Here is a 24,112-nt window from a genome sequence, read left to right on the forward strand (position 1 = left end):
AGGGTGAGACATCATGTAGGATGGGTTAGAGGGTGAGACATCATGTAGGATGGGTTAGAGGGTGAGACATCATGTAGGATGGGTTAGAGGGTGAGACAATCAATGTAGGATGAGTTAGAGGGGTGAGACATCAATGTAGGCTTTGGGTTAGAAGGGTGAGAGGCATCAATGTAGCGATGGGTTAGATGATGTCTCACCCTCTAACTCATCCTACATGATGTCTCACCCTCTAACCCATCCTACATGATGTCTCACCCTCTAACCCATCCTACATGATGTCTCACCCTCTAACCCATCCTACATGATGTCTCACCCTCTAACCCATCCTACATGATGTCTCACCCTCTAACCCATCCTACATGATGCCTCACCCTCTAACCCATCCTGCACGGTGTCCTGCACCCTCTAATCCACCCTGTGTGGTGTCTTGCAGCCGCTAATCCGTCGTACATGGTGTCTTGCAGTATCAACAGTGTGCGCTCGGCCTCGATGGAGTCGCTGGAGGACAGCGGTTCGCTGGACCGGGCGGCGCGCGAGGACCCCGATCTGAAGGCGAACGAGCACGAGCCCGAGGCGTGGAGTCTCACCGTCGACAAGAAGATGCTGAAGAAGATGAGTGCCAAAGACATCAAGAGACAAGACGTGATATTCGGTGCGTGCGCGGCGGTGGCGTGGGTGTGACAGGACTGTGACCGCATGAGGGATAGTGGGGGTGTACTGTGACTGCAGTGACACATACATGAGGGATAGTGGGGCAGGATTGTGACCGCGGTGACACGTACATGGGGGATAGTGTGACAGGACTGGCTGTGGTGACACGTACATGAGGGAGAGTGTGACAGTACTGTGACCGCGGTGGCAGGTGCATGAGGGATAGTGTGACGGGACTGTGACCACGGTGACACGTACATGACAGATAGTGACAGCTCTTACATGAGCATGCGTGTGAGAAATGTTAGGTTGTATTTGAGTAGAATTGAGTACACTGAGTATTGTGACAGATGGGGGGATATGTGGGTATCATTCTCACTGGTCGTACCTATGTGTGCGGCATATCGAGCAGTGTGCACTGTAGCAGCAGTGCGTGAAGATTACAAGCATATGTGGACACTAGTGTGGCATCGCGTGGCCTATGCGCGTGTCTCGGCTGCTGCGTGTGAGTGAGCGCGCGAGGTAACAGGCGTTTACTTGCTTGCAGAGTTGATTCAGACGGAGAAGCACCACTGTCGCACGCTGAAGGTCATGCAGAAGATATTCCTCGAGCCGATGCGCATCGAACTCAACTTCAGCAATGACATCATCAACCGAGTGTTCCCCAACCTTGATGAACTGCTTGAGCTGCACACAGGTACCTTCCACTTATCTCGCTAGCCACACTCCTATTGCTGTTAGTTACTGTGTTGGAAATAGCACCCCATCTCTCAGGTCGGGACTGGCAACCTTTGCGCAGGACTGGCGGATTTTGATTTGTTTTACAATAGGGTATAACCTATATAACCTATGTTGTAGAAATTATAATTTCGAAATTAGGACAGGCTGGTTAGTCAGACATATTCCTCCATGATTGGCTAGTCTGTGTTTCAGCGCATGTATGCCATGTGTTTCAGCGCGTGTCTGTCGTGTGTTTCAGCGCGTGTCTGTCGTGTGTTTCAGCGCGTGTCTGCCATGTGTTTCAGCGCATGTCTGCCATGTGTTTCAGCGCTTGTCTGTCGTGTGTTTCAGCACGTGTCTTCTTTGTGTTTAAGCGTGTGTCTGCCGTGTGTTTCAGCGCGTGTCTTCTATGTGTTTCAGCGCGTGTCTGTCGTGTGTTTCAGCGCGTGTCTGCCGTGTGTTTCAGTATGTGTCTGTCGTGTGTTTCAGCACGTATTTGTCGTGTGTTTCAACGCGTGTTTCCCGTGTCTTTTAGCACGCGCCTGCTGTGTGTTTAAGCGCGTATCTACTGTGTGTTTCATCGCGTGTCTGCCGTGTGTTTCAGCGCGTGTCTGTCGTATCTCTCAGTGCGTGTCTGCCATGTGTTTCAGTGCGTGGCCCCCGTGTGTTTCAGCACGTATTTGCCGTGTGTTTCAACGCGTGTTTCTCGTGTCTTTCAGCATGCGTCTGCTTTGTGTTTAAGCACGTGTCTGCTGTGTGTTTCAGCACGTGTCTGCTGTGTGTTTCAGCGCATGTCTGCCGTGTGTTTCAGCGTGTGTCTTCTATGTGTTTCAGCGCGTGTCTGTTGTGTTTCAGCGCGTGTATGCCGTGTCTTTCAATGCGTGTTTCCCATGTCATTCAGCACGCGTCTGTTGTGTGTTTAAGCGCTTGTCTGCTGTGTGTTTCATCGCGTGTCTGTCGTGTGTTTCAGCGCGTGTCTGTCGTGTCTTTCATTGCGTGTTTGCTGTAGTGTGTTTCAGCGCGTGTCTGAGTGTGTTTCAGCGCGTGTGTTCCGTGTGTTGCACGTGTCTCCTGTATCTTTTAGCGCGTGTCTGCCATGTGTTTCAGTGCGTGTCCCCCGTGTGTTTCAGCACGTATTTGCCGTGTGTTTCAATTCATGTTTCCCGTGTCTTTCAGCATGCGTCTGCTGTGTGTTTAAGCGCGTGTCTGCTGTGTGTTTCAGCACATGTCTGCTGGGTGTTTTAGCGCGTGTCTTCTATGTGTTTCAGCGCGTTTCTGTCGTGTGTTTCAGTATGTGTCTGCCGTGTCTTTCAGCGCGTGTTTGCCATGTCTTTCAATGCGTGTTTCCCATGTCTTTCAGCACGCGTCTGTTGTGTGTTTAAGCACGTGTCTGCTGTGTGTTTCATCGCGTGTCTGCCGTATCTTTCAGCGATTGTCTGTCGTGTCTTTCATTGCGTGTTTGCTGCGGTGTGTTTCAGCGCGTGTCTGCGTGTGTTTTAGCGCGTGTCTTTGTGTGTTTCAGCGCGTGTCAGCCGTGTGTTTTGGCACGTGTCTGCCATGTGTTTCAGCGCGCGTCTGCCGTGTCTTTTAGCACGTATCTGCCGTGTGTTTCAGCACGTGTCTGCCATGTGTTTCAGCTCGTGTCTCCCGTGTTTCATCGTGTGGCTGCCGTGTGTTTCAGCGTTCCTGCAGAACCTGCGTGAGCGGCAGCGGCACGCGGCCGCCATTGACGAAATCGGTGACATCCTCGTTGAGTTCTTTGGCGGCGCATCGGGTGAGGGTCTGAAGCACGCCTACGGCAACTTCTGCGCGCGCCGGCTCGAGGCAGACGCCGAGTACAAGCTGCTGCTGAAGACCGACCGCAAGTTCCAGGCGTTCGTTGCGGTGAGTCGTGCGTGCTCCTGCAGCTGTTGTTAACGATGCTAAGTGGGAGGGGAGACGTGCCAGTTCATGTTAGTCTTTCTGTCTGTCTGTCTCTCTTTTTTCTTTCTCGTGCGCTCTCTCTCTCTCTCTCTCTCTCTCTCTTTGTCTCTATCTCTTTCTTTCTTCTCTCTCTTTCTCTCTCTTCTCTCTCTCTCTCTTTCTCTCACTCTCCCTTTCTCTAGATCTGCTGTCTCTCCTTGCTCTGTTCTCTCTCGCTCTCTCTCTCTCTCTCTCTCTCTCTCTCTCTCTCTCTCTCTCTCTCTCTCTCTCTCTCACAGGGTGGCAGCACGGTCGCGGGTGTCATGGCGCCGTTCAAATTTCGTAGCGTTGATGTGTAAATAATTAATTAAGTATCTGGTGACAAATACATGTGGGTATAGACGATTTGTTATACAGTAAGTACAGTTGTATGCAGTAAAATCTTAGAGGCTACTGTCCCTTTAAGGTAACGCCAATGATAGCAGTGTTTCATCAACTGACGCTATTCAATAAACACTACATTAATACGAGACGTGCCGTAACCAGATTTAAATGTAAATTAGGCGTCACTTTATCAGTGTCATATCATTATGTCGTCACCTTGTGTCACTGTTGTCACCGTCCTCATAAAAATTGTCGTCACAAGCTTCATCGTCATCATTATTATCATCACCAACCTCCTCCATCATCGTTGTGACCATCATCAACAGTGGCTACACTTGCGACAAGTAAAGTAACATAATGACGAGCATTTAATTGCGGTCAATAGATGTCGCTTCCTTCTCCCGGGTTCCTCGGGTACTTCACAGCCGCATTCGCATGAAATATGTTCCTGGAGGTGGAATGCAGTATCGCACGCGCGATCTATTATAGAGGGCGACATACTGGGTCGACACCGCTTCACTCTCACTCCAATCTCGTTGTCGTCTGACGTCATAGCCGTGGTCACTGCGACCAGTACAAGTGTCGCCACCTGTGTATCAGGGTAAAAGAAAGCGTTACAAACTCAGTTCATGTATCAGCATCGCAAGTTTATCGATGACATTCACTTAACTCGCAGAGGCTGAACCAGATCACTCTCTGACGAAGCGACCGCAATTTCGTGCACTGCTCGCTGTGCGCGACGCCCATCGGAGAATTTTACCAACGTAACCCGGTGACAGGGAAAAGTGAGCGGTAAACGTTAATCCATATTTCACACCCGAGTTTTTCGTAAGAGTGAGTTTATAGGTCTTCTATGGGGGAGGGGGATTTGTGTGACTGTAGTATTCACTATGTCAGGTTAACGTTTATTCCTTTGAAGATGTACGTTTTCTCAGCATTGATAGTCATCAATAATTCACTCCTAACAGATATTCTATTAGTACAGTCGGTTAGGTCAGAATATCATCTAAATCGTTCAAATTGTGAAAAAAGTGTGAAAATTGGTACACTTGCATACTTTTGTATGCTCTTTCATTTAAAAGCATTACCCATCCCTGCCTGCATTACCTGTTCCTGCCTGCATTACCTGTATCTGCCTGCGTTACCTGTTCCTGTCTGCGTTACCTGTTCCTGCCTGCGTTACCTGTACCTGCCTGCATTACCTGTTCCTGCCTGCGTTACCTGTTCCTGCCTTCGTTACGCATCCCTGCCCACTTTACTTGTGCCTCCGAACACACTGGCGCGTGCGGTTCGCTGCGCTAGCAGGTACGGTTGCAGGGTTTTTCGCCTCATGTTTAGTAGCAATTTTACACTTGTTTCGTAGTGCGCGTGGTTAGAGATTAAGACGTGGGAAGAGGTGAGTGTTGTCGTAGCCTCTAGTCTAGTGTATGCTGCTAAGCAGGTAGATGATCAATTAATTGCTGTCTTAGTATGCAGTGAAATGTATTTATTGGTAGCAGGAATGATTGTTTGTTGCTGTACGCTCTATATGGTATTATGAGATAGAAATGATTGTTTGTTGCTGTACGCTGTATGAGATAGTAACAGGTAGATGTGGCAGTGTGTGTGTATGTGTGCGCGCGTGCCTGCATGCATGCATGCGTGTGTGCATGCGCGTACGGCGTTCCATCTTGGGTCAGCACCACGATCAAATACAACAGCGCTGGCTGTTTGCTTTGATGAGACCGACGCAACGCGACAACAGTGACAACGTCGCTGATAAGGCTTGTAAATAAACATCGAGCCGAATGTGTGTAGTCGGTGCGGTGCGGGCGTACATCCAGCAAACATCTGTCCAGCAAACATCAGCGTGTGATCCGACCGTCAGGCGGACAGTGTTGCCTCTGCAGCAGAGTAGCACTGCCGTGTGCGTGCGTGCGTGCGTGCGTGCGTGCGTGCGTCCACGTGAGTGTGTGTGTGTGTGTGTGTGTGTGTGTGTGTGTGTGTGTTCCTGCGTCCGCGTGAGTGTGTGTGCGTGCATGCGTGCGTGCGTGCGTGCGTGTGTGTGTGTGTATGTGTGTGGGGGCGTATGGCAAGGGGGTGGGGGCGGAATAGGAGTGCGAACTGCGCGGGCGGTAATTGTCAATATTTGTGCCATCACGCGTAGATTCGCTATATATCCAAGTTGGGTAGTACGTCTGTAATAACTAGCCACGCATCGGCTTGGCAGCGCGCGCGAGTCGCTCCAGCCGTCGCTGGTCACGCAGGCAGCAACCGACTGAAGTCCCCCTCATCTGTGTGTGACTTCCTCGCGCGAGCGATGCTGGTGCGGTGGCGGCGACGGTGCGTCGTGAAGTGCGGCCGCCTGCTGGGCGGCGAGCAGCAGCGGCGGCTCACGTTCCGACCCAACCTGGATCTGGACTGGGTAGGAGAACTCGTTCCACTCTCGGCCTCTGCCCGGCAGTCAGGGGTGGGGCCAGCGGGGAGGGGGTCACAGAGCCGGGATGTGGGTGACGCTCCATTGCTCATCTCACTCCCTGCGAACGCGGCATATGAACTGCCCGCTGTGTGCCTCCTGAACGGATTCATGTCTAAATTCTGGTTTACGGCGAACAGGATTTCGAATCGGATTTTTCGGAACGACGTCTCTTGTGCAGCATAGTCGTTCATGTGTAAATCGTGAACAGTGTGTTGTTTGTAGGTTTGCATGTTCATATATGTGGGTGTTTGTAAGTCTGTGTGTTCATAACAGTGAGTTCACTTATCGTCAGACGAAGGTCGGTGGGTTCGCTGCTTGTTGGTAAGCGTGTTGCTAGTCGTGTGTTCTATGCTTTATTGCAGCAAGTGCTGAGGAGCATAGACGAAGCGATTGCCTACCATGAGAGACAGAAGCGGCTAGTGGATATCTACAATCGCATTGACTCCAAGTCTGTCGGAATCTTCAAGGGTGGAAGGGGCTTCAAGGTACACGTTGGAGCAGTGCGACCCTTGTAAACATTGTCCACGAACGTTAAGATGTTTGCCGGTCTTTGCAGCAGTATATGACTTCTTATTATATTCTTATTCTTATTCTTCTTATTTCTTATAATATAATATATCATGTAAAAAACTCTTATACGCCTATTAAATTCTGCAAAACGTGTCGCTAACCTGTGTCCGAGAATAATCGTTTTTGTGTTTTGGCATTTTTGGCATTAGCGGCCTATGTGGGGATACACACTGATAATATAACACGCAGATGTTGTCACCAATCTGAATGAGTCGATGTTTTACACGTGCTTTGCAGAAATCGGACCTGCTCTCGGGGAACAGGAAGTTACTACACGAGGGCAGGCTGTACTGGAAAACTGCACGGGGAAAACTCATAGGTGAGTGCTTATCGTGCCCCAAGAATGAGTTGCGATCGGTCTGCTAATCCATTTGCTGTTGGGAAAAAATTAAGCGTGTGGATTTCCGAAAGGCAGCGAGATTCTGATATTGCCGTGATCTAACTTCTAGTAGTGGTGGAGTTAGGCTCTGGTGGTGAATACAGGTAGGTGCCTGCCTGTTCACGCGGGTTCACAGCCATGCACTCATTATTGCAGAGGTGCTAGCGATACTACTGACGGATGTGATCTTCTTTCTACAAGAAAGCAATCAAAAATACCAGTTTGTGTCTCAGGATGGCAAGGTAAGAGAGAGAGAGAGGGAGAGAGAGAGAGAGAGAGAGAGAGAGAGTCATAGGGAGAGGGGAGGGGTGGGGATGCAGATAAACACATATAGAGAGAGATTGATGGGAGTGTTTGAGTCGAGTCACGCCACTGTGTGTTGTAAAGCGGGATTATGTCATTCCGTAAAATGGTAAAAATCTCTGTTGGTAATGATGATAATGGTGGTGATGATGATGATGATGATATGATGACGGTGACGATGACGGTGACGATGAGGATGATGATGATGATGATGATGATGACGGTGATGATGATGATGAGGATGATGATGATGGTGATGATGACGGTGACGATGACGATGACGATGACGGTGATGATGATGAAAGACGATAAGTTATACAAATACATTGATAAATATCGGTTACATAATCATACTGTCGTGCGTCGTTACAGAGCGGCGTCGTGTCTCTGCAAAAGTTGCTCGTGCGTGAGAAGGCGGGCAAGGAGGACAGCTGTGGTCTCTACCTGCTCAGCTCCAACCGCAAGGACCCGGAGATGTACGAGATGGTATGTCCGTCGAACAAGCGCAAGAAGCTGTGGATCGCGTCAATCCGCAGCGCTGTCGAGACCTGTCCGCCCGAAGGTAGGTGTGCAGCGCCCCCTTGTGGTGGCAGCGACGCGTGGCGTCGTTGCCGATCGAGGGTGGTTATTTGTGCTTATGGTGAGGCGAGTGGTGACGAACTAAGATGCTATGCTAGCAGATGAGTGATACTCAGCTACGCATACGTCGTGAGTAAGAGTGGTTATTTTTGTTGGTGAGTGAGCTATCGCCCTGTTAAATATGGGCGGTATAGATACCAGCTGCAACTTGAGCACACACCGGTGTGACCAGTGTTAATGTCTGTTTTGTGCCTGGTGACACCCCGATTGCTTTATTAATGTCAGTTAGTGTCGTGTGAAATTCGGCATATTTTACAGAATGTCTCTGTCTCAATAGTGTAGGTTAGGCGGGGAGAGGTGAGAGGTGTAGATGTAGGGATAAAGGTAGGTGAGGGTTTAGTGTAAGGTGGGTGAGGTAGTGTAAGGTGGATGAGGTAAGTGTAAGGTGGTGAGGTAGGAAACGGGTGCGCTCTGCAGGTAGCTGTACGTAGTGTCCGAGGTGCGGCTAGGGTAGTGTACAGGGGTGGTGGTGAGTAGGCAAAGGTAGGATTAAGTAGTGTAAGGTGGGGTGGTGTTAGGGGAAGGTAGAGAAAAGGTGGTGTGAGGTTTTAGGTGAGGTAGGAAAAGGTTGGTGAAGTAGGGAAAAGTTAAGGTGCAGGTAAGTGGAAAGGTGCGGTGTGAGGACGAAAAGAGTGGGTGAGGTTGGGGAAGGTACGTGAGTTAGTGTTAAGGTTGGTGATTTAGGAAAAGTTTAGGTGAGGTAGGGAAAGGTTTGGTGAGGTTGGGTGGTGTTGGTGTGTAGGAAAAGGTAGGTGAGGTAGGGAAAAGGTGTGGTGAGGTTATGAAACGTAAGGGGAAGGTTTGGTAAGGGTAGGTGTACAGGTGGGTGAATGTAGGAAAAGGTAGGTGAGGTAGCGGGGAAGGTTGGTAAGGTAGGGTGGAGGTAGGGAAAGGTAGGTGGAGGTAGTGAAGGTTGGTGAGAGTAGGAAAAGTGGTGTGAGGTAGGGGAAGGTTACGTGAGTTTAGTGTAAGGGTGGGTGAGGTAGGGGACAGGTAGGAAAAGGTGGGTGGGTAGAGTAGGTTAGGGAAAAGGTTGGTTGAAGTAGGGAAAGGTAACGGGTTGAGTAGTGGAAGGTTGGTGAGGTACGAAAAGGTGGGTGGAGGTTTGGGGAAGCGTACGTGAGTTAGTGTTAAAGGTTGGTGGGTTTAGGAAAGGTAAGTGTGAGGGTAGGAAAAAGGTTGGTGAGGGTGGCTGTCGGTGGTGGTGATGTGAGGAAAAGGTGTTAGGTGAGAGTAGATGGGGTAAAGTGAGTGAGGTGTAGGCAGTATGGAAACGTAGGGGAAGCGTTGTAAGGTGTGTGAGTGTTGATGTAGGAAAAGGGTAGGTGAGTAGGGGAAGGTTGGTAAGTAAGGTGAGTAGGGAAAGGTAGGGTGAGGTAGTGGGAAGGTTGGTGAGGTAGGAAAAATGTGGTTGAGGTAGGGGAAGGACTGAGTTAGTGTAAGGTGGGTGAGGTAGGGAAGGTAGGTGGAGGTCGGGTATGTAGGAAAGGTGGGTCGAGGGTAGGGGAAAGGTGGGTGATGATGAAAAGTGGGTGCAGGTCGGAAAAGGTAAGTAGTTAGTGTAAGGTGGTGATGTAGGAGAAGGTTACGCTAGAGGTAGGGAAAGTGGGGTGGGTGAGTGGTAGGAAAAGGTGGGTGAGGTTAGGGAAAGGTGGATGTTGTAGGAAAAGGTGGTGATGTGAGGAAAGGGTGGGTTGGTGGAAAGGTGAGTGAAGGTGGAGTAGGAAGGTAAGTGAGTTAGGTGTAAGTGGTGTATGTAGGAAAGGTACGGAGATAGGGAAAGGTGGGGTGGGTATGGGAAAAGGTGGGTGAGGTAGGGAAAGGTGGATGTTGTAGGAAAAAGGTGGGTGTAGACAGTGGGTAGGTAAAAAGTGGGGGTGAGGTAGGAAAAAGGTGGGTGAGGTAGGGAAACGGTGGTAGTAGAAAGGTGTGAGGTTTAGTGTAGAGGTGGTGATGTAGGAAAAGGTACGTGAGGGTAGGAAAGTGGGTGATGTAGGAAAAGGTGGTGAGGTCAGGGAAAGGTGGATGTTGTAGGGAAAAGGTGGGTGATGTAGGGAAAAGTGGGTGAGGTAGGAAGAAGTGGTGAGGTAGGAAAGGTGGGGAGGTAGGAAAAGGTGGGTGAGGTAGGGAAAGGTGGATGTGGAGTTAGTGTAAGGTGGAGGTGAGGTAGGGAAAGGTAGGTGAGGTAGGAAAAAGGTGGGTAGGTAGCGAAAGCGGTAAGTGAGGTTAGGGAAAGGTGGGGCGATGTAGGGGAAGTAGGGTTGGGTGAGTAGCGGAAAGCGTTTGGTGTGAGATAGCTTGTAAGTTGTGTAAGGTGGGTGATATGTAGACAAATGTACGTGAGGTACGGGAAACGGTGGGTGATGTCAGGAAGAAGGGTGGGTGAGGTAGGTGAAGTGGTGGGCGTGTGTGGATGATGCCAGTGTAAGGGGTGGTGGAAGGGTAGAGGAAGGGATAGAGGTAGGTGAGGGTGGGTGGTGGTGGGTGCATGAAGAGGAAAAAGGTGGTTGGGGTAGACGTGGTAGGGAGGGAGAAAGAGGTGTGGAGTGGAGGGGAGTAGGAAAAGGTGGGTGGGGGGGTAAGGGGAGGAGGTGAGGAGAGGAGGTGGCGGGGACACACGGCGCCACGGGTAAGGCGCCAAGTAGCGTGAGGAGAAGGTGGTGGGAAGAAGGGCGTGCGGGTGACGGTGGTTAGGGGGAAGAGGTGTGGGCTGTGGAAGGATGGTTAGCGGGAAGGTGGGTGAGGCTACGGTGTAAGGGTGGGTGAGGTAGGGGCGGTGGGAGGAGGTAGGTTGAGAAAGGGTGGGGTGAGGTAGGGGAAGGTGTGATTGGATTGTGGGGAGATATGGGAAAGAGGGTGGGTGAGTAGGGAAGAAGGTTGGGTGGAGATAGGGGGGGGGGATGTCCAGGATAGGGTGAAAGGTAGGTGAGGCGGGTGTGGTGGGGTGTGAGAAATGGGGCTGATGAGTAAAAGAGAGGTGGGGAAGTTGAGGTAGGGAAAGGTGGGGTGGAGGGTTAGGGAGGAAGGGGATAGATGAAGGTAGGGGAAAAATATACGAGGGTGAGGGGGTGAGGTGCTACGTAAGAGGGTTGGGTGGGAGGGAGTAGGAAAGGTTAGGTGGAGGCGTATGGAGGTGGTGGTAGGGTGATGGTAGGGAAGAGAACGTGGGTGAGAGGGGTGAGTGGTAGGGAAGTAGGTTGGGTGGAGGGAGTGTGTGCTGGTGTGGATGGGAGCAGGTTGGGGAGGTAGGTGGAGGTATGGGAAGGTTGTGAGGTACGAAAACGTGGGTGCACGCCGCTAGGGGAAGTACGTGGGGTAGTGGTAAGGTAGGTGGATGTAGGAACGAAGGTAGGTTGAGCCGTAGGACAAGGTTGGTGACGGTAGGACAAGGTAGGTGAGGGATAGGAAAGGTGGGTGAGGTAGGGAAAGGTTGGTGAGTGGGTAGGGGAGTAAGGGTTGTGGTGGGGTGAGGGTTAGGGGAGAAGGGTGGTGTAGGTGAAGAGTTACGTGGGTACAGGGTCAAGGGTGGGGAGGGTAGGGGGAGTAATGGTAGGTGTAGGTAAGTGTGAGCAGGTGGGTTGAGGGTAGGGAAGGGAAGGGTGGGTAGGGGGTAGCGGGATAGAGGAGTGGGTGAGGTGGGTTGGGTGGGGGTGGGGTGGTGGGTGGAGGAGGGGGAGGAAGAAGAGATAGGGGAGGTCTAGGCGAACGGTTGGTGAAGTGGGAAAAGGTGGGCGATGGTAGGACAAGGTGGGTGAGGTAGGGAAAGGTGGTGATGTAGGGAAAGGCTTGGTGATGCGTAGGTGGAAGGTTGGGAGTAGGAAAAGGTCGCGGTAGGTAGGGGAGAGGTAGCGTGAGGTAGTGTAGAGCGTGGGGTGGGTAGGGAAAGGTAGGTGAGGGTGTGTTGCGAGTCTGTAGAGGTGGTCGGAAGGTAGAGGAAGGAGGTGAGGTGAGGTAGGTGTAAGGTGGGTGATGGTGAGAGGGAAGGAGAGGGTAGGGTGTGGTGAAGGGTGTAGGAGTGGGGTGAGGAGAGTGGTTTGGTGTGGAGGGGTAGGGGAAGAGGTGGGTGGGTAGGGAGGGTGAAGATGGTTTGCTTGAGGGTTATGGAAAGAGGGTTGCGTGAGGGATCAGTAGTGGGGGGATGTGAAGTGGGGTAATGGTCGAAAGGGAGGTCAGGGGTGAGTGTGTGAAGGGCAACGTAGTTGTGTTGGCGATGTGAAGTGATGTCAGGTGTATGAGGGAGTATGGTAGTGGATGTTAGTACTTACAGTCTTGAGGTCGAAAGTGGGGTGGAAGACGGGTCTGCGTTACTGTATCTGGTTCGTTGGAGCATAGCGCAAGCAGGACACGTACGTAAGGAGGTAGGTACGGGTGGGATAACTAATCGGCAGTGGCTTTTGTCGGGAGCGAAAGCTGTTGTGAGGGGGTAGCGTAGCGGGTTCGGAATAGTGGTCCGACGTAGGGGTGTGTGGGTGGGTAGAGAGGGGGTGGAGGGGATACGGGCAGTGGGTTGCAGTAAGGGGGGGGATAGTGGGTGGTAGGCGACTGGCGCGTGGCGGTCGGAGGTCGCGGGGGGGGGGCTGCGTGCACCAGGCTTCCTGAGTGGTGTTGAGGTATCGTGAGGGGGGGATCGGGAGCGGCATTGACAGAGCGGTATATTTGTCCGAAAGGTGAGTAAGAAGAGAGGGAAGAAAATGATGGGAAAAAACTATCAATGGGTGGGATGTGTGAGCAGCAGGGTAATATTGATGGTCGCGAAGGCAGCATTATTGGGCATAATCATGGGAGGCTTGTGGTTGGGGCGGGATGCACGGGGGTTATCTAGATACGCACGCCATTAGGAGGGGTGGGACTGATATGTTGGGAGACCAACGTGTGGATGTGGGCAAAAGGGGAGGCGACAATGGAAGGTTGGGCCAAGTGAATGGGGAATAGTCACGCGACGTCGAGAAGGGGGCGCAATATGTCGGGCACGGTGACAGATATAGAGGAAGCAGACTACTTGTTCGCAAGGTCATATCTGCGCTATATGTTGAGCAGGACAGGTGAGTGGGGACATACCGCCTAGGTGCAAGTAAGTTAATGTTGCAGCAGTGTGGTATATCTTGTTAGTGGGGCAGTCAATGAACTGGGAGCGGGGTGGCTTATATTTAAAGGCTGCGCAGAGACGGGACGGTTTGCGAGCAGGGTGCAGGGGTTTTCAAGGTCCACCCGAGGCCCCCGCTACCAAGGCTCCAGAGGCGAGTGTCGATCCCTCCCCGCGTGTCGAACGAGATGTGCGTTGCACAAATGGGAAATTCGTTTCGCGCTGAAGAATGAGACTGTTATTGTTCGATGGGCACAATATGGCTTTGCATGCGCGTGTGTAATATGGAAGACCGCGGAGCGTTCATTGTGTATTGTGGGATATAGGGTCAAACGCGTCAGTGAAATATGTATTGAGCAAAACTAGTGTTCGAGAGTCCATTTCTGCCCAGGCAGCGAGCGACAAGGTTATGAGCAGTGTTGTGGTAATGGGCGAGTCTCATGCCGCACAGTCGCCTTGTGTTACTGCTCTCGATTTCACTAAGTACGAAGGAAAATTTAATGTCGGGCGGTTCATGTTGGGGCCGAGGCCTTACTGTATATAAAGGTATAGAGTTGATGATGATCCCAGGTGGTGAGTCAGGTAGAAGGGGGAGGGGTCAAGAGCAGACGTGGTGGGCATATTTAAACATGACAGTGTGTGGTTCGCTGGATTGGCTGTGATTTAGCTACATAATAGTTACATGAGAGCAGTATATGGTGGCGTGTCATACGCGATGAAGTTTGAAGCAGTATTTGGAAAATCGAACTTGTGTACACGACGGGTGATCGGTGGTGATGAAGGACATGGAGGGGGGAGGGGTGTGCGACTTTGTGGGTTGGGGGAGTTTTTCTAGGTTGTGGGTTGCGAGGTGTGAGAAGATAGTTTGATTGGTATTTTGTAGAAATATTAAACGCCGTCTCTTGGTCGAGCAGTATTGGTGGTGTCTGCGTAGCATGGAGGGAGGAGGTGGGTGATATTGGAGGCGGCGGTGGGGAGCGACGCAGGAAAAGAGACACTGTAGATAGGTCACTATGCTGTTGTAAACAAGATAATCCATGTTGGGCTTATAATAGTGTGTAAGCTGTATCGCGTAAGTATCTAGCGTTATTGGAGTGTGTCACATTATATATAGGTGGCCTAAAAAATCTAGATTTTTTTCCGCCATTGTTGTGATTTCTAGTTTGTGGCGCTTCGACTAGATGCTGACCGCTGGGTGTTAACTCATTTTAAATGGCTCAGTACTTGAGTAGAGCAGTGAACTTTCAGAATACTAGATGGAGAGCTTTCATGTGTTGATTGATTGATGTATTGGCGAGATGGTGTCGGGGGTCCCAATGATAAGGGAAAGCGACGTGACAGACGTCACCTAGATTGCGTATTTATAAAAGGCGAGAGCGATGTTTGGCGACAGGCCAAAAAGAACGGTCCAATATTCAGTTTAATAATGGTTGGCGGAAATTTTCGGTGAATAATGTGCGATGTTAATATCCAGGAACTTTGACTAGCAGAATCATAGAATCTTTGCGAACTTGTTTGTTGTGTCGTTCTAGGGGTGGATTATAATTCGCGCTTTTTGCTTGCAGGATTGGGCCCGGAGCAAGTGTTCCGAGGCGCACTGGCAGGCTTGGGGGCGCAGTAAACTGCACTACTCTTTGACTTATGCCAATTTTTAGTTGGACCGAGCTGGCTATTCAGTACATAGGGCTGACGCACTATCAAACGGCGCGGGATATAGGGAAGATGTACGGAGAGGGTGAGCGTCGTGTGTTGATAGTGTGTAGGGGGGGTTGGGGTAGATTGGACATGTGTTATGTTAGTAACGTTGGATATGACAATGCGGGAACGGAGTTGTATAGTTAGGGTGATCACCGCCGTGCGCTTGGCTACGCTGTGGTGAGAGAGGAGTGGGGGTCCTCCGCTGGGAACCTCAGGAAGCGCCGGTCTGGGGCAGTAGAATAACAGTAGAGCAGAGAGACGCTATGTGGCGTGTGTTAAGGTGAACGGGGGCCAATGATAAGGCGAGTGTTCACGGTCAACTGTGACGCTATTAGGCCAATAAACCCACAGTTGAGGAAATACGAGTACGTGCGTAACCGAGATTTAAATGTTAAATGCTAGGTGTCACTTTGATCAGAGTGTCATATCATATGTCGTCACGCTTGTCTCACTGTTGTCACCGTCCCATAGGAAAATTGTCGTCGAGCGGGAGCGGGTAGGTGGGATGCCCGAGAGCGTTCGATCGTCATCATTATTATCATCACCAAGCCGTCCTCCATCATCGTTGTCACGCATCCGAAACAGTGGCTACACTTGCGACAAGTAAAGTAACATAATGAGAGCATTAATTGGCGGTGTCAATAGATGTCGCTTCACTTTTCCCGGGTTCGCTCGGGTACTTCACAGCGCATTGCCGCATGAAATATGGTTTCCTGGAGGTGTGAATAGAGTAGTATAGAGGCGTGGCACGCGCGAAGGGTGCTAGGTGTATGGAGGGGCGGCGCATTAGCTGGGAGTCAGGACAGGCCGTGAGCTTCCTCTCACGTGCCAATCTCGTTGTCGTCGAGCTGAGCGTCATAGCCGGTGGTCACGTGGCGAACCCAGTACAGGGAGTGTCGCCACCGGTGTGATCAGGCGTACAGAAAGCGATTGTGTTTGGTGAGGTGGGGTGGGTGGTTTTTTTGTTTTTGTTTTGGGTTTTTTTTTTTTTGATTTTTTTGTTTTTTGTTTATTTTATTTTTTGTTTTTCTGTTGTTTTGAGATGTTTTGGTATGTTGTTGCGTAGGTAATTTAGCATGCAAGCTCAGGTTGCGAAGTTGGGTATGCAGCTATCGGGCGAAGTGGGTTGATGTTCGAGTGGACATTCACTTAAGAACGCTCCGCGAGAAGGGCTGGTGAACGCAGGATCACTCTCTGACGTGGAAGCGCCGCGGAATTGTGTGCAACTGGCTATCGCTGTGCGGCGAAGGCTGGAGGGGCGCTCGAGCATCGGAGACGTTTAGCAATGTACGCCGGTGACAGGGGAAAAGTGAGGCAGGTAAAGCGTTAATCCAGTGAGTGTGTCAGCACGTCGGGCGCGGTGGAAGCGGGGGCAGGAGTTTTTCGTAAAGAGTGAGTTTATAGGTCCTTCATGATGGGGGAGGGGGATTGTGCTGACTGTAGTATCCTAAATGTTGCGGGTGGGTATAGAGCGTTGTATTCGCTTTGAAGAGATGGTAGCGTTTTTCTGTAGGTTGTCTCAGCATTGATTTAGTCATCGAGATAATTCAGACAGAGGGGACTCGGGTGCAGAAAGGAGATTGGGCTAACGTGGCAAAAGTCGCGTTGGTGAAGGTATAAGAGTATAGCATGGTGGCGTTTTCAAAATTTGAAGAAAAGAAATCATGATGAGAGATTCTTGGGTCGGATGTTGGGCGGGTTCCAAGAGGGTTTCTCTTGACAGAGTAGCATGTTCACAGAACGGCCTCCCGGCTCCACGAATAAATAAACCGGCCTGTAGACAAACCAAAGTCTTTTGTATGACAGAGTGTCTACAGTGGCTTTCAAAATGAATTTTTCAAGTCTGAGTAGAATATAGGGTTTCTGGTGTTAGAGAGACTGGGTAAGGGACGTTAACCTCCTATGATGGAATTAGATGCCTAGGTGCCTCTGGATCCGCACACGAGAGAAGTACAAGAGAGCGAGGGTGTGGAGTAGGACTCCGCGCTCTCGAATGTGTTCGCTGTGTAGACCCCCAGAACAGTAACGTGTGGAGGGATCAGGTTGTGAGTTAGGTAAATGGGCAGTAGCCTTGTTCCGTTACGCTTACTGGATCGTTGCTATATGTGGGGTCTAGACCAGGTAAATCAAGCGGTAAGCGTGTGAAGAAGAAGAGTTCTCAGGTGGGAGACGGGGTGGGCTAGAGAATCAGAGTTTGGTGCTGCGCTCGGCGGGGCATGTAACGTGTGGTTAGGAACAGATGTAGAATGTGCACAGGACTGTGATCAGTTCTAGGTGAGGGGTCTTTAAGGAGGGCGCTAAGAGTGTAATGTAAGGGGGATTATAGAGCCTAGGCCGGAGGTGGTTCGCGTCGGGTGTGGGCTGGCGGGCTGTCGGGGAAGGCGATCGTTGGTCTCACGTTGAATGCGGGACTAGGCGCAGGCTATTGGTATTAAAGAGAAGCAATGAGACTGTGAAAACGAAGGGTAGCGGTGGGAGTCTGTGAAGAAGATGTAGGTGGTGGTGAGCGGAGTGGGACGGGGAAGGAGGGAAGGTGGGGAGAGTAAACCGAGGGAGGGTAAAGAAGGGTGATGAGAGGTGCCAGCGGAGGTGATGGGGGGCCCAGAGCGGGAGGGGCGTGAGCGTGGAGGGAAGTGGCGGGGGGAGCAGGGGGTGTGGGCGTCCGGGGAGAGTGAGCGGGGAGTGTGACGGATGAATACTGTTTGTGTAGTAGCATGCGAAATAAGGAGTATCAGGAGGAGAGCAAAGCTCAAAGGAGGAGGGATGCGGGGCAGGTGTGGGAGAGAGGCGACGAGTTGGTCGGGGTCGCGACGTGGAAACGTGAGGTGTGCGCCAAGAGAGGGACGTCTGTGCAAGCGATTTGGTAGCGGTGAGTGTAGAGGGACGAGAGTGGGTGGGCAAGAGGTATGGGGACATGTACCAACTGGGGTCAGCCGAACCAGTGGGATACAAAGAGGGAAGGGTGTGTGTTGTTTGGGACAATGAGGTAGAGAGGGGTTTTAATGATTGAGAAGTGTGGTGCGGGGTGATGTTGTTGGGTAGATGACAGCGGGGTGTGAGGGATGCAGGGTGGTGGGTGTGTAATTGATTAAATGTGAGAGGGGGGGTGTGAGAGGTAGTTGGTGGGTAGCTGGGGTGGTGGGGTTTGGCAGGGGAGTGGTTGGGAGATGGGTGGGATGGAAGGGTGATGATGGAGGAGATGTATGGGATAGGGCGGTGGCTTAGTTTGCTATGGGAGTGCGAGAGCGATAGATGAGATAGATATAGATAGATGGAAGGGACTATAGGGATGAGGATGTGTGAGAGGGGAGGGTGTCGTTAGGGGTAGTGGGTGGTGGAAGGTGTGAGGTAGAGGTATGCTAGCAGTTAGCGGGACCGGTGGTGAGAGTAGGTGGTACGAGCTGGGTTAGAGGTGGGTCTGAAGAGGTAGGATGAGCGGCAAGTGGTGAGGACGATGGTGGTTATGGTGGCTATATAAGAGGTGGGAGAGATGGGGAAGGGGACAGGGGGGGTTGATGGGAGGGGGGTGGAGAGGAGGGGTGTATGGAGGGTGGCGGGACGAGTGTTATTAAGCGCTGAGGAAGTGCATGACGGTGGTAGGGGGGTGGGTGAACGGAGTGAGTGTTAGATGGAGTGTGACTTGGTGAGTTACGGTGTGGGGCGGTAGACGCGGGGATTGTCTAGGGGAGTGGGCGGGTGGAGTGAGGGGTGTTGACGACTGGATTAGGAGTGAATAAGTGTTATTAAGCTGGAGGTGTTTATGAGCTGGGGTGCGCAGTACGCTGTGTGCGGTTGCATGTTGACAACGTGAGATATGTAGTAACCTGAAGTTTTCTGATATAGTAGGTGAGGTGGTGGTGTGGTCTGGTGGCATTAAGGGTATTGTGCTGAGAGGGGTTAGAGGAGTGGTGTAGAGTTAGCAGGAGGGGTGGCGTCGATGGGGGATGCCTGGGGTTAGTGAGTGCGGCGCTGGTGCTGTGTAACGGGTAATGACAGTGTGTGAGGCGTTGGGGGCCGAGTGGCGCGTGTAGGTTATCGAGGATGAGGAGGATAAGGATGGTAGCCGTATGTAGAGCGGAGCTTCTGTAAACGATGAGCGGATTGTTGGGGGGTGTTCTAGCTGTTGTCCAGGCACGATGAGAATATGTGAGTGATGAGGCTTTATGGAGGTCATGGGCCGGGGTACGTGTGCGTGGCGGTAGTGTGTTGCTCAGATGAGATCATGTATAGACTAACTGAGTTCATCGCCATACCTTGGTGCGTGCGTAGTTTCAGATGAGATATGCTATGTAACGTGAGGTTCTGCACTACTTGGCTATGCGTGACGTGTTTCAGATGAGATATGTATGTAACTGAGTTCGTGCATAGACTTGCGTGCGTAGTGTTGGGGGGAACAGGTTTGGTGTGGGGTGTCGTGAAGGTGAGAGGGGAGTAGGGGGTGGTTGTGGTGAAAGCGGTGAGGAGAGTGAAGCAGTGGTATTGAGGGTGAGGGATCGGTGGGGGAGGTTCCTGCATGGAGACGGGAGGATGGGGGAGAAGGGGGGGTTGGGTGTAGAGGGGGTGGGGGCGTGGAGTGACGGGGGAGGGGTGGGGGGTGGGTGGTGCACGTTGCAGGTGGACGGGTTGTTATCAGGCTGGAGGATGGAGCTAGGACGGAAAGATGGTGCAGGCAGGAAGTAGGTTACAGGTGGGCGCGGGCCGTGGGCGGTGCGAGGCGGAGGCGGCGCGTGTTGGAGTAAGAGGGTTAGCAAGGGTAAGGCGTCTGCTGCCATCCACAGGCAGATCCTCGAGGCACGCTGCCTTCATCCTGCGCCATCACAGCACCTTCAGGCAGCCTGCTTCAACAGCTGGGCCATCACAGATCTCTACACACCATGCGCTTCTCACCTGCCATCACAGCATCGCCTCACAGCTGCCTTCTCATCTGGCCATCACAGCCGTCCCTCACACCTGCGCTTCTGCACCTGCCATCACACGCCTCCTTCACACTGCATCACAGCCTGCCATCACAGCACCCTCACAGCCTGGCCTTCTCACGCTTGCCATCACAGCATCGCCTCACACCTGCCTTCTCATCTGGCCATCACAGGCATCGCCTCACACCTGTGCCTTCAACAGCCCTGCCCAATCACAGGGCAATCCCCTCGCAGCACCTGCCTTCTCTCTGCCATCACAGCATCCCTCACACCCTGGCCATCACAGCCCTCCCGTCATGCACCTGCGGCACGACAGCATCGCCTGCACACCCCTGCCTTCGACACTGACATGCAACAGCACCCTCACCACGCTGCCTTGCTCAATCTGGCCATCAAGGCATTCCTGCACACCTGCCGCATCAGCAAGGCCATTCCCTCACACCTGTCATCCAGGCAGCGGTAACCCATCACCGGACCTGCGCATCACAGGGAACATCCCTCACACCCATGCCCTGCACAGCATACCCCTCAGCACCTGCCTTCACACTCTGACATCACCAGGCACGACCACTATTACAGCCTGCCTTCTCATCTGGCCCAATCACAGCTATCCCTCACACCTGCCGCCTTCACAGCGATCCCCTCCACACCTGCTTTCACAGCTGTGCATCGGACAGCATCAGTTGCTGTCACATTTGCCTACACGCAGTATCTTGTTCACGTCTGGCTACGAGTGCCCACCGACACATTTTGGCAGCGTTCCATTATATCATGCCTTCAAACTATGCAGTCACAGCATCCTCCACACCTGCCGTTCTCACCTGCCATCACATCATCCCTCACAGCCTGCCTTGCAGCACGCTACCATCACAGCATCGCCATCACAGCCTGCCTTCTCATTCAGTGCCATGTCGGACAGCCAAGCTCCCTGACGACCTGGCCCTTCACAGCATCCCCCTCACACGCGTCCTGCCCATCACGTAGCGCATCCTTCCACATCTGCCTTCTCATCTGCTCATCACACAGCATCGTCTCACCTGCGCATCACAGGCATCCCTGCACCGCTGCCTTCACACCTGCCCACTCACAGAAACATTCCACTCACAGCCTGGACCATCAGCACTGCCCATCACAGGCACCCTTCACCGCTGCCTTCTCAGTCTAGCCAGTGCACGCGAGTCCCTCACACTGCCATCACAGGCATCCTGCACACACCTCAGTCATCACATCTGCGCCAGTACACAGCACCTTACAGCCACCTGCCCATCTGCATCGTGCCATCGACAGCATACCTGCACAACCTGTGCCTTCACACGCTGACATCAACAGACAACGCAGCTTCACACACTGCTTGCTCATCTGCCATCACGAGCATTATCGCTCATACAACGCTAGCCTCACAGCTATCCATCACGACTGTGCATCATACAGCATCCCTGCAAACGCGCTTGCCGTTCAACAAGCAGTCCCTGCACCACCTGCTCCATCCAGCATCCGCTCCCACCTGCCATCACCGCATCGCCTCAACGTGTGCGCAGTCACACTGGCCATCGACAGCATCCCTCACACCTGCCCAATCTCTCACCACCGTGCCCATCAGAACATGCAAATGCCCCTCGCACAAACGCTCTTGCCTTCAAACAGCATCCCTCACACTGACCATCACAAGCATCCCTCACATCCGACTGCCATCAGCACCCTGGTCATCCCCAGCATCCCTTACACCCTGCGCTCTCAGCCTGCCATCACAGCGATTCCTCACGACCTGCTTTTCACTCATCCCTGCCAGTGCACAAGCCATCGCGCTCACACGGCTGCCCTGTCTAAACATTCGCTCTACTCATCACAAGCATCCCTGACACACCTGCTCATCACAGGCATCCCTCACACCTGCCATCACAACCCGCTGTCATGCACCAGGCATTACCCTCACAGCCATGACCTTCTGCAAACCTGCGATCACAAAAGCAATCAGCCTCAACATCGCTGCTTTCTGCCACATCTTGCCATCCCGAGCAGGAGCATCCCTCACCACGCTGCCTTCAGCAGCATCCCCTCACAAAGCGCTGCCATCACAGCATCGCGCTGCACACGCCTGCCTTCACAGCGATCTCCTCACACCTGCCAATCTACCCAGCATCCGTCACACCTGCCTGCATCTTGGCATCCTCACACTGCCTTCACAACCTGCCATCAGCCTAACCTCGCCCCACCACCTGTCTTCTCACCTGGCCATCAACAGCATCCTCACACTGCCATGCACAGCATGGCTCCACAGCCCTGGCCATTCAGCAGCATCCACTCACAAGGCTGCCATCACACGCATCCCTCACCCTGCACGATACACAGGCATCTCTCAACGCGTTGTTCTTCGTCAACCTGCCATACACAGCATCCTCACAGCCTGCCATCAGCAGCATCTCTGCACACTCTGTACGATCACACGGTCTTTGGCATCAGCAGCACCCGTTCACACCGTGCCCATCTCGGATCTGCCATCGACGAGCATCCCTCACAGACCTGCGGCTTCCACAGCATCCGCTCACACGCTGCGCATCACAGCATCGTCTCCACGCTGCGACGACACAGCATGCCTCGACACCTGCCATCAGAGCATCGCCTCACACCCTGGTCATCACACCTGCATCAGCAGCCTGCCCTCACACCTGCCTTCTCACCTGCTATCACAGCATTCCTGGGACAGCCTGCGCTTCACGGCATCCCTCACACCTGGCCTTCTCATCTGCCATCACAGGCAGTTCCCTGCAACACGCTGGCCTTTCTCACGTCTGCCATCATAGGATCCTCACACCTGCCATCAACCAGCATCCCTCACGCACCTGCCATCACAGGGCATCCCTCACACCTGCCTGTCTCCTCTGCCATCGGAGCAGTGATTGCATTTACCTCTTGTGCATTGGCCAACATAATCGCAACCCGCGAAATGCAAGGTGGAACAAACTCACTAAGCAGGACGTTGGCCCTGAAGGAGGTTAAATGTAAACCTCCCCGAATGAGTGCGTCTTCGTTTGGGCTAAGCTTGGATTCGGTGAGTATATGTGGTGCGTGTATTTTCGTTGTGCGATGCAGGGGGTAACTGCTTGTGCGCACTGTTTAGCAGCGTTTAAGCAAGCCTAGGTGAACGTTGGGCCATAGCCGTCCTCTGTACTTCTCTCTGTCGTCGTTCCGCATTTTACTTGCTCCTAACGGGGCGATCTTCGTTCGGAACCTGATGTATCGTTTTCTTGTTGTGTTAGCCTGTCCACTTTCGGCGCGTTTGCTACGTAGTGTCGTTAATTACTTTTTAATGCTTAAGATGCGAGTTGGTGAACAAGTCGTTGCATCCCCATACTTGCGTTTATTGCTCCGCGTTCTTGTGCAAGTCTATTATAGGTGGACCGTTAATATCGCGGTTCATGTGAACGCGATATTTTACCGTGTAACACGAATAGTTTCAGTGCTGTCTGTTCTGCATGGTGTTATAATATGTGGACTAGCCTATAGTGAGCACATCGCAACCTGGTGAGTGGTCGAGTTAGGCCTGCATGCGCCACTTTTGGTTTCGAGGTCGGCGAATAGAGATTACGACTAGGATAGCTGTGGGCATGTCTACAAATGCTCTAATGTACTTATCTGTGTGTACGCTCGCTCTATCTATCCGCGACATAATTCTTGCTTGCCTATAAACGGGGACAGTTGTCGTTAGGGGTGTGGCTACAGGACGAACGACATGGCATATACTTTACGCGCATTTCTCTCAGCATCTGCACACGTATCGCACGCATTAGATTATCCTCTCTCTCTTCTCTCGCTCTCTGCGTCTTCCTCTCTCCTGCGCTCCTCCTCCTGCCTCCTGCCTTTCTTGCGCCGTCTGAACTCGAGTGATGTGCTCTCACCCTCACATCTCGGTGTATCTGGCCTCGCGCCCCGTGTTGAGATGCGATCACGTGTTATGCTAGCTAGCGGAATGTTCTCTCGGCACACCTGGTCCAGTCAACGTGTTCGCGTGGGGGCAGCCACCAGCCCTCCCTCGGTCATCGCATGCTCCACTCGTCGTCTTCTCACTGCTCACTGCTCGGGTCTCTCTCTGCTCTCGTCGCTTCTCAGCGCCGCGCGTGCGTACGCGGGTTACACGGCTCGTTCGCTGACGCGACCGCGCCTTCTTGTTTTTCTGCCCTCGACGCGCGTCCGCGCGCCTGATGCGCCTCGGGCTCGACGCTGCGTGCGGGGGCCCTCTGCCGCAGAATACACGCCGTCGAGGAAGAATCGGGCGCCGCGGACGGCGGCTGCCGGCGTGAGCCGATCTACCGCGCGGTCCGGCAACCGCAGGAAGTGCTGCGCTCCAGCGCCACGGCTGCGGCTTGCAGCAACACCAGCGGCGACGCGAGGGGTCGCCGACACACCCCCGC

The 24,112-nt window shown here is 52.7% G+C and overlaps 1 protein-coding gene across 1 annotated transcript in view; it reads left to right on the forward strand.

Moving 5' to 3' along the window:
• The window catches only part of LOC106806118 (rho guanine nucleotide exchange factor 28-like), a 165,404-nt gene that overhangs the window by 25,605 nt on the left and 115,687 nt on the right, over positions 1–24,112 (forward strand). Inside the window, exons 5-13 of the mRNA XM_014807972.1 lie at positions 465–652; positions 1,199–1,348; positions 3,053–3,255; positions 5,021–5,053; positions 5,867–6,061; positions 6,478–6,600; positions 6,923–7,004; positions 7,221–7,306; positions 7,740–7,929. Of these exons, the coding sequence (XP_014663458.1) occupies positions 465–652; positions 1,199–1,348; positions 3,053–3,255; positions 5,021–5,053; positions 5,867–6,061; positions 6,478–6,600; positions 6,923–7,004; positions 7,221–7,306; positions 7,740–7,929 (1,250 nt within the window). The remainder of the gene's footprint in view (positions 1–464; positions 653–1,198; positions 1,349–3,052; positions 3,256–5,020; positions 5,054–5,866; positions 6,062–6,477; positions 6,601–6,922; positions 7,005–7,220; positions 7,307–7,739; positions 7,930–24,112) is intronic.

The sequence above is a fragment of the Priapulus caudatus genome, unplaced genomic scaffold, assembly GCF_000485595.1.
Source record: "Priapulus caudatus unplaced genomic scaffold, Priapulus_caudatus-5.0.1 Scaffold143, whole genome shotgun sequence".
NCBI lineage: Eukaryota > Metazoa > Priapulida > Priapulimorpha > Priapulimorphida > Priapulidae > Priapulus > Priapulus caudatus.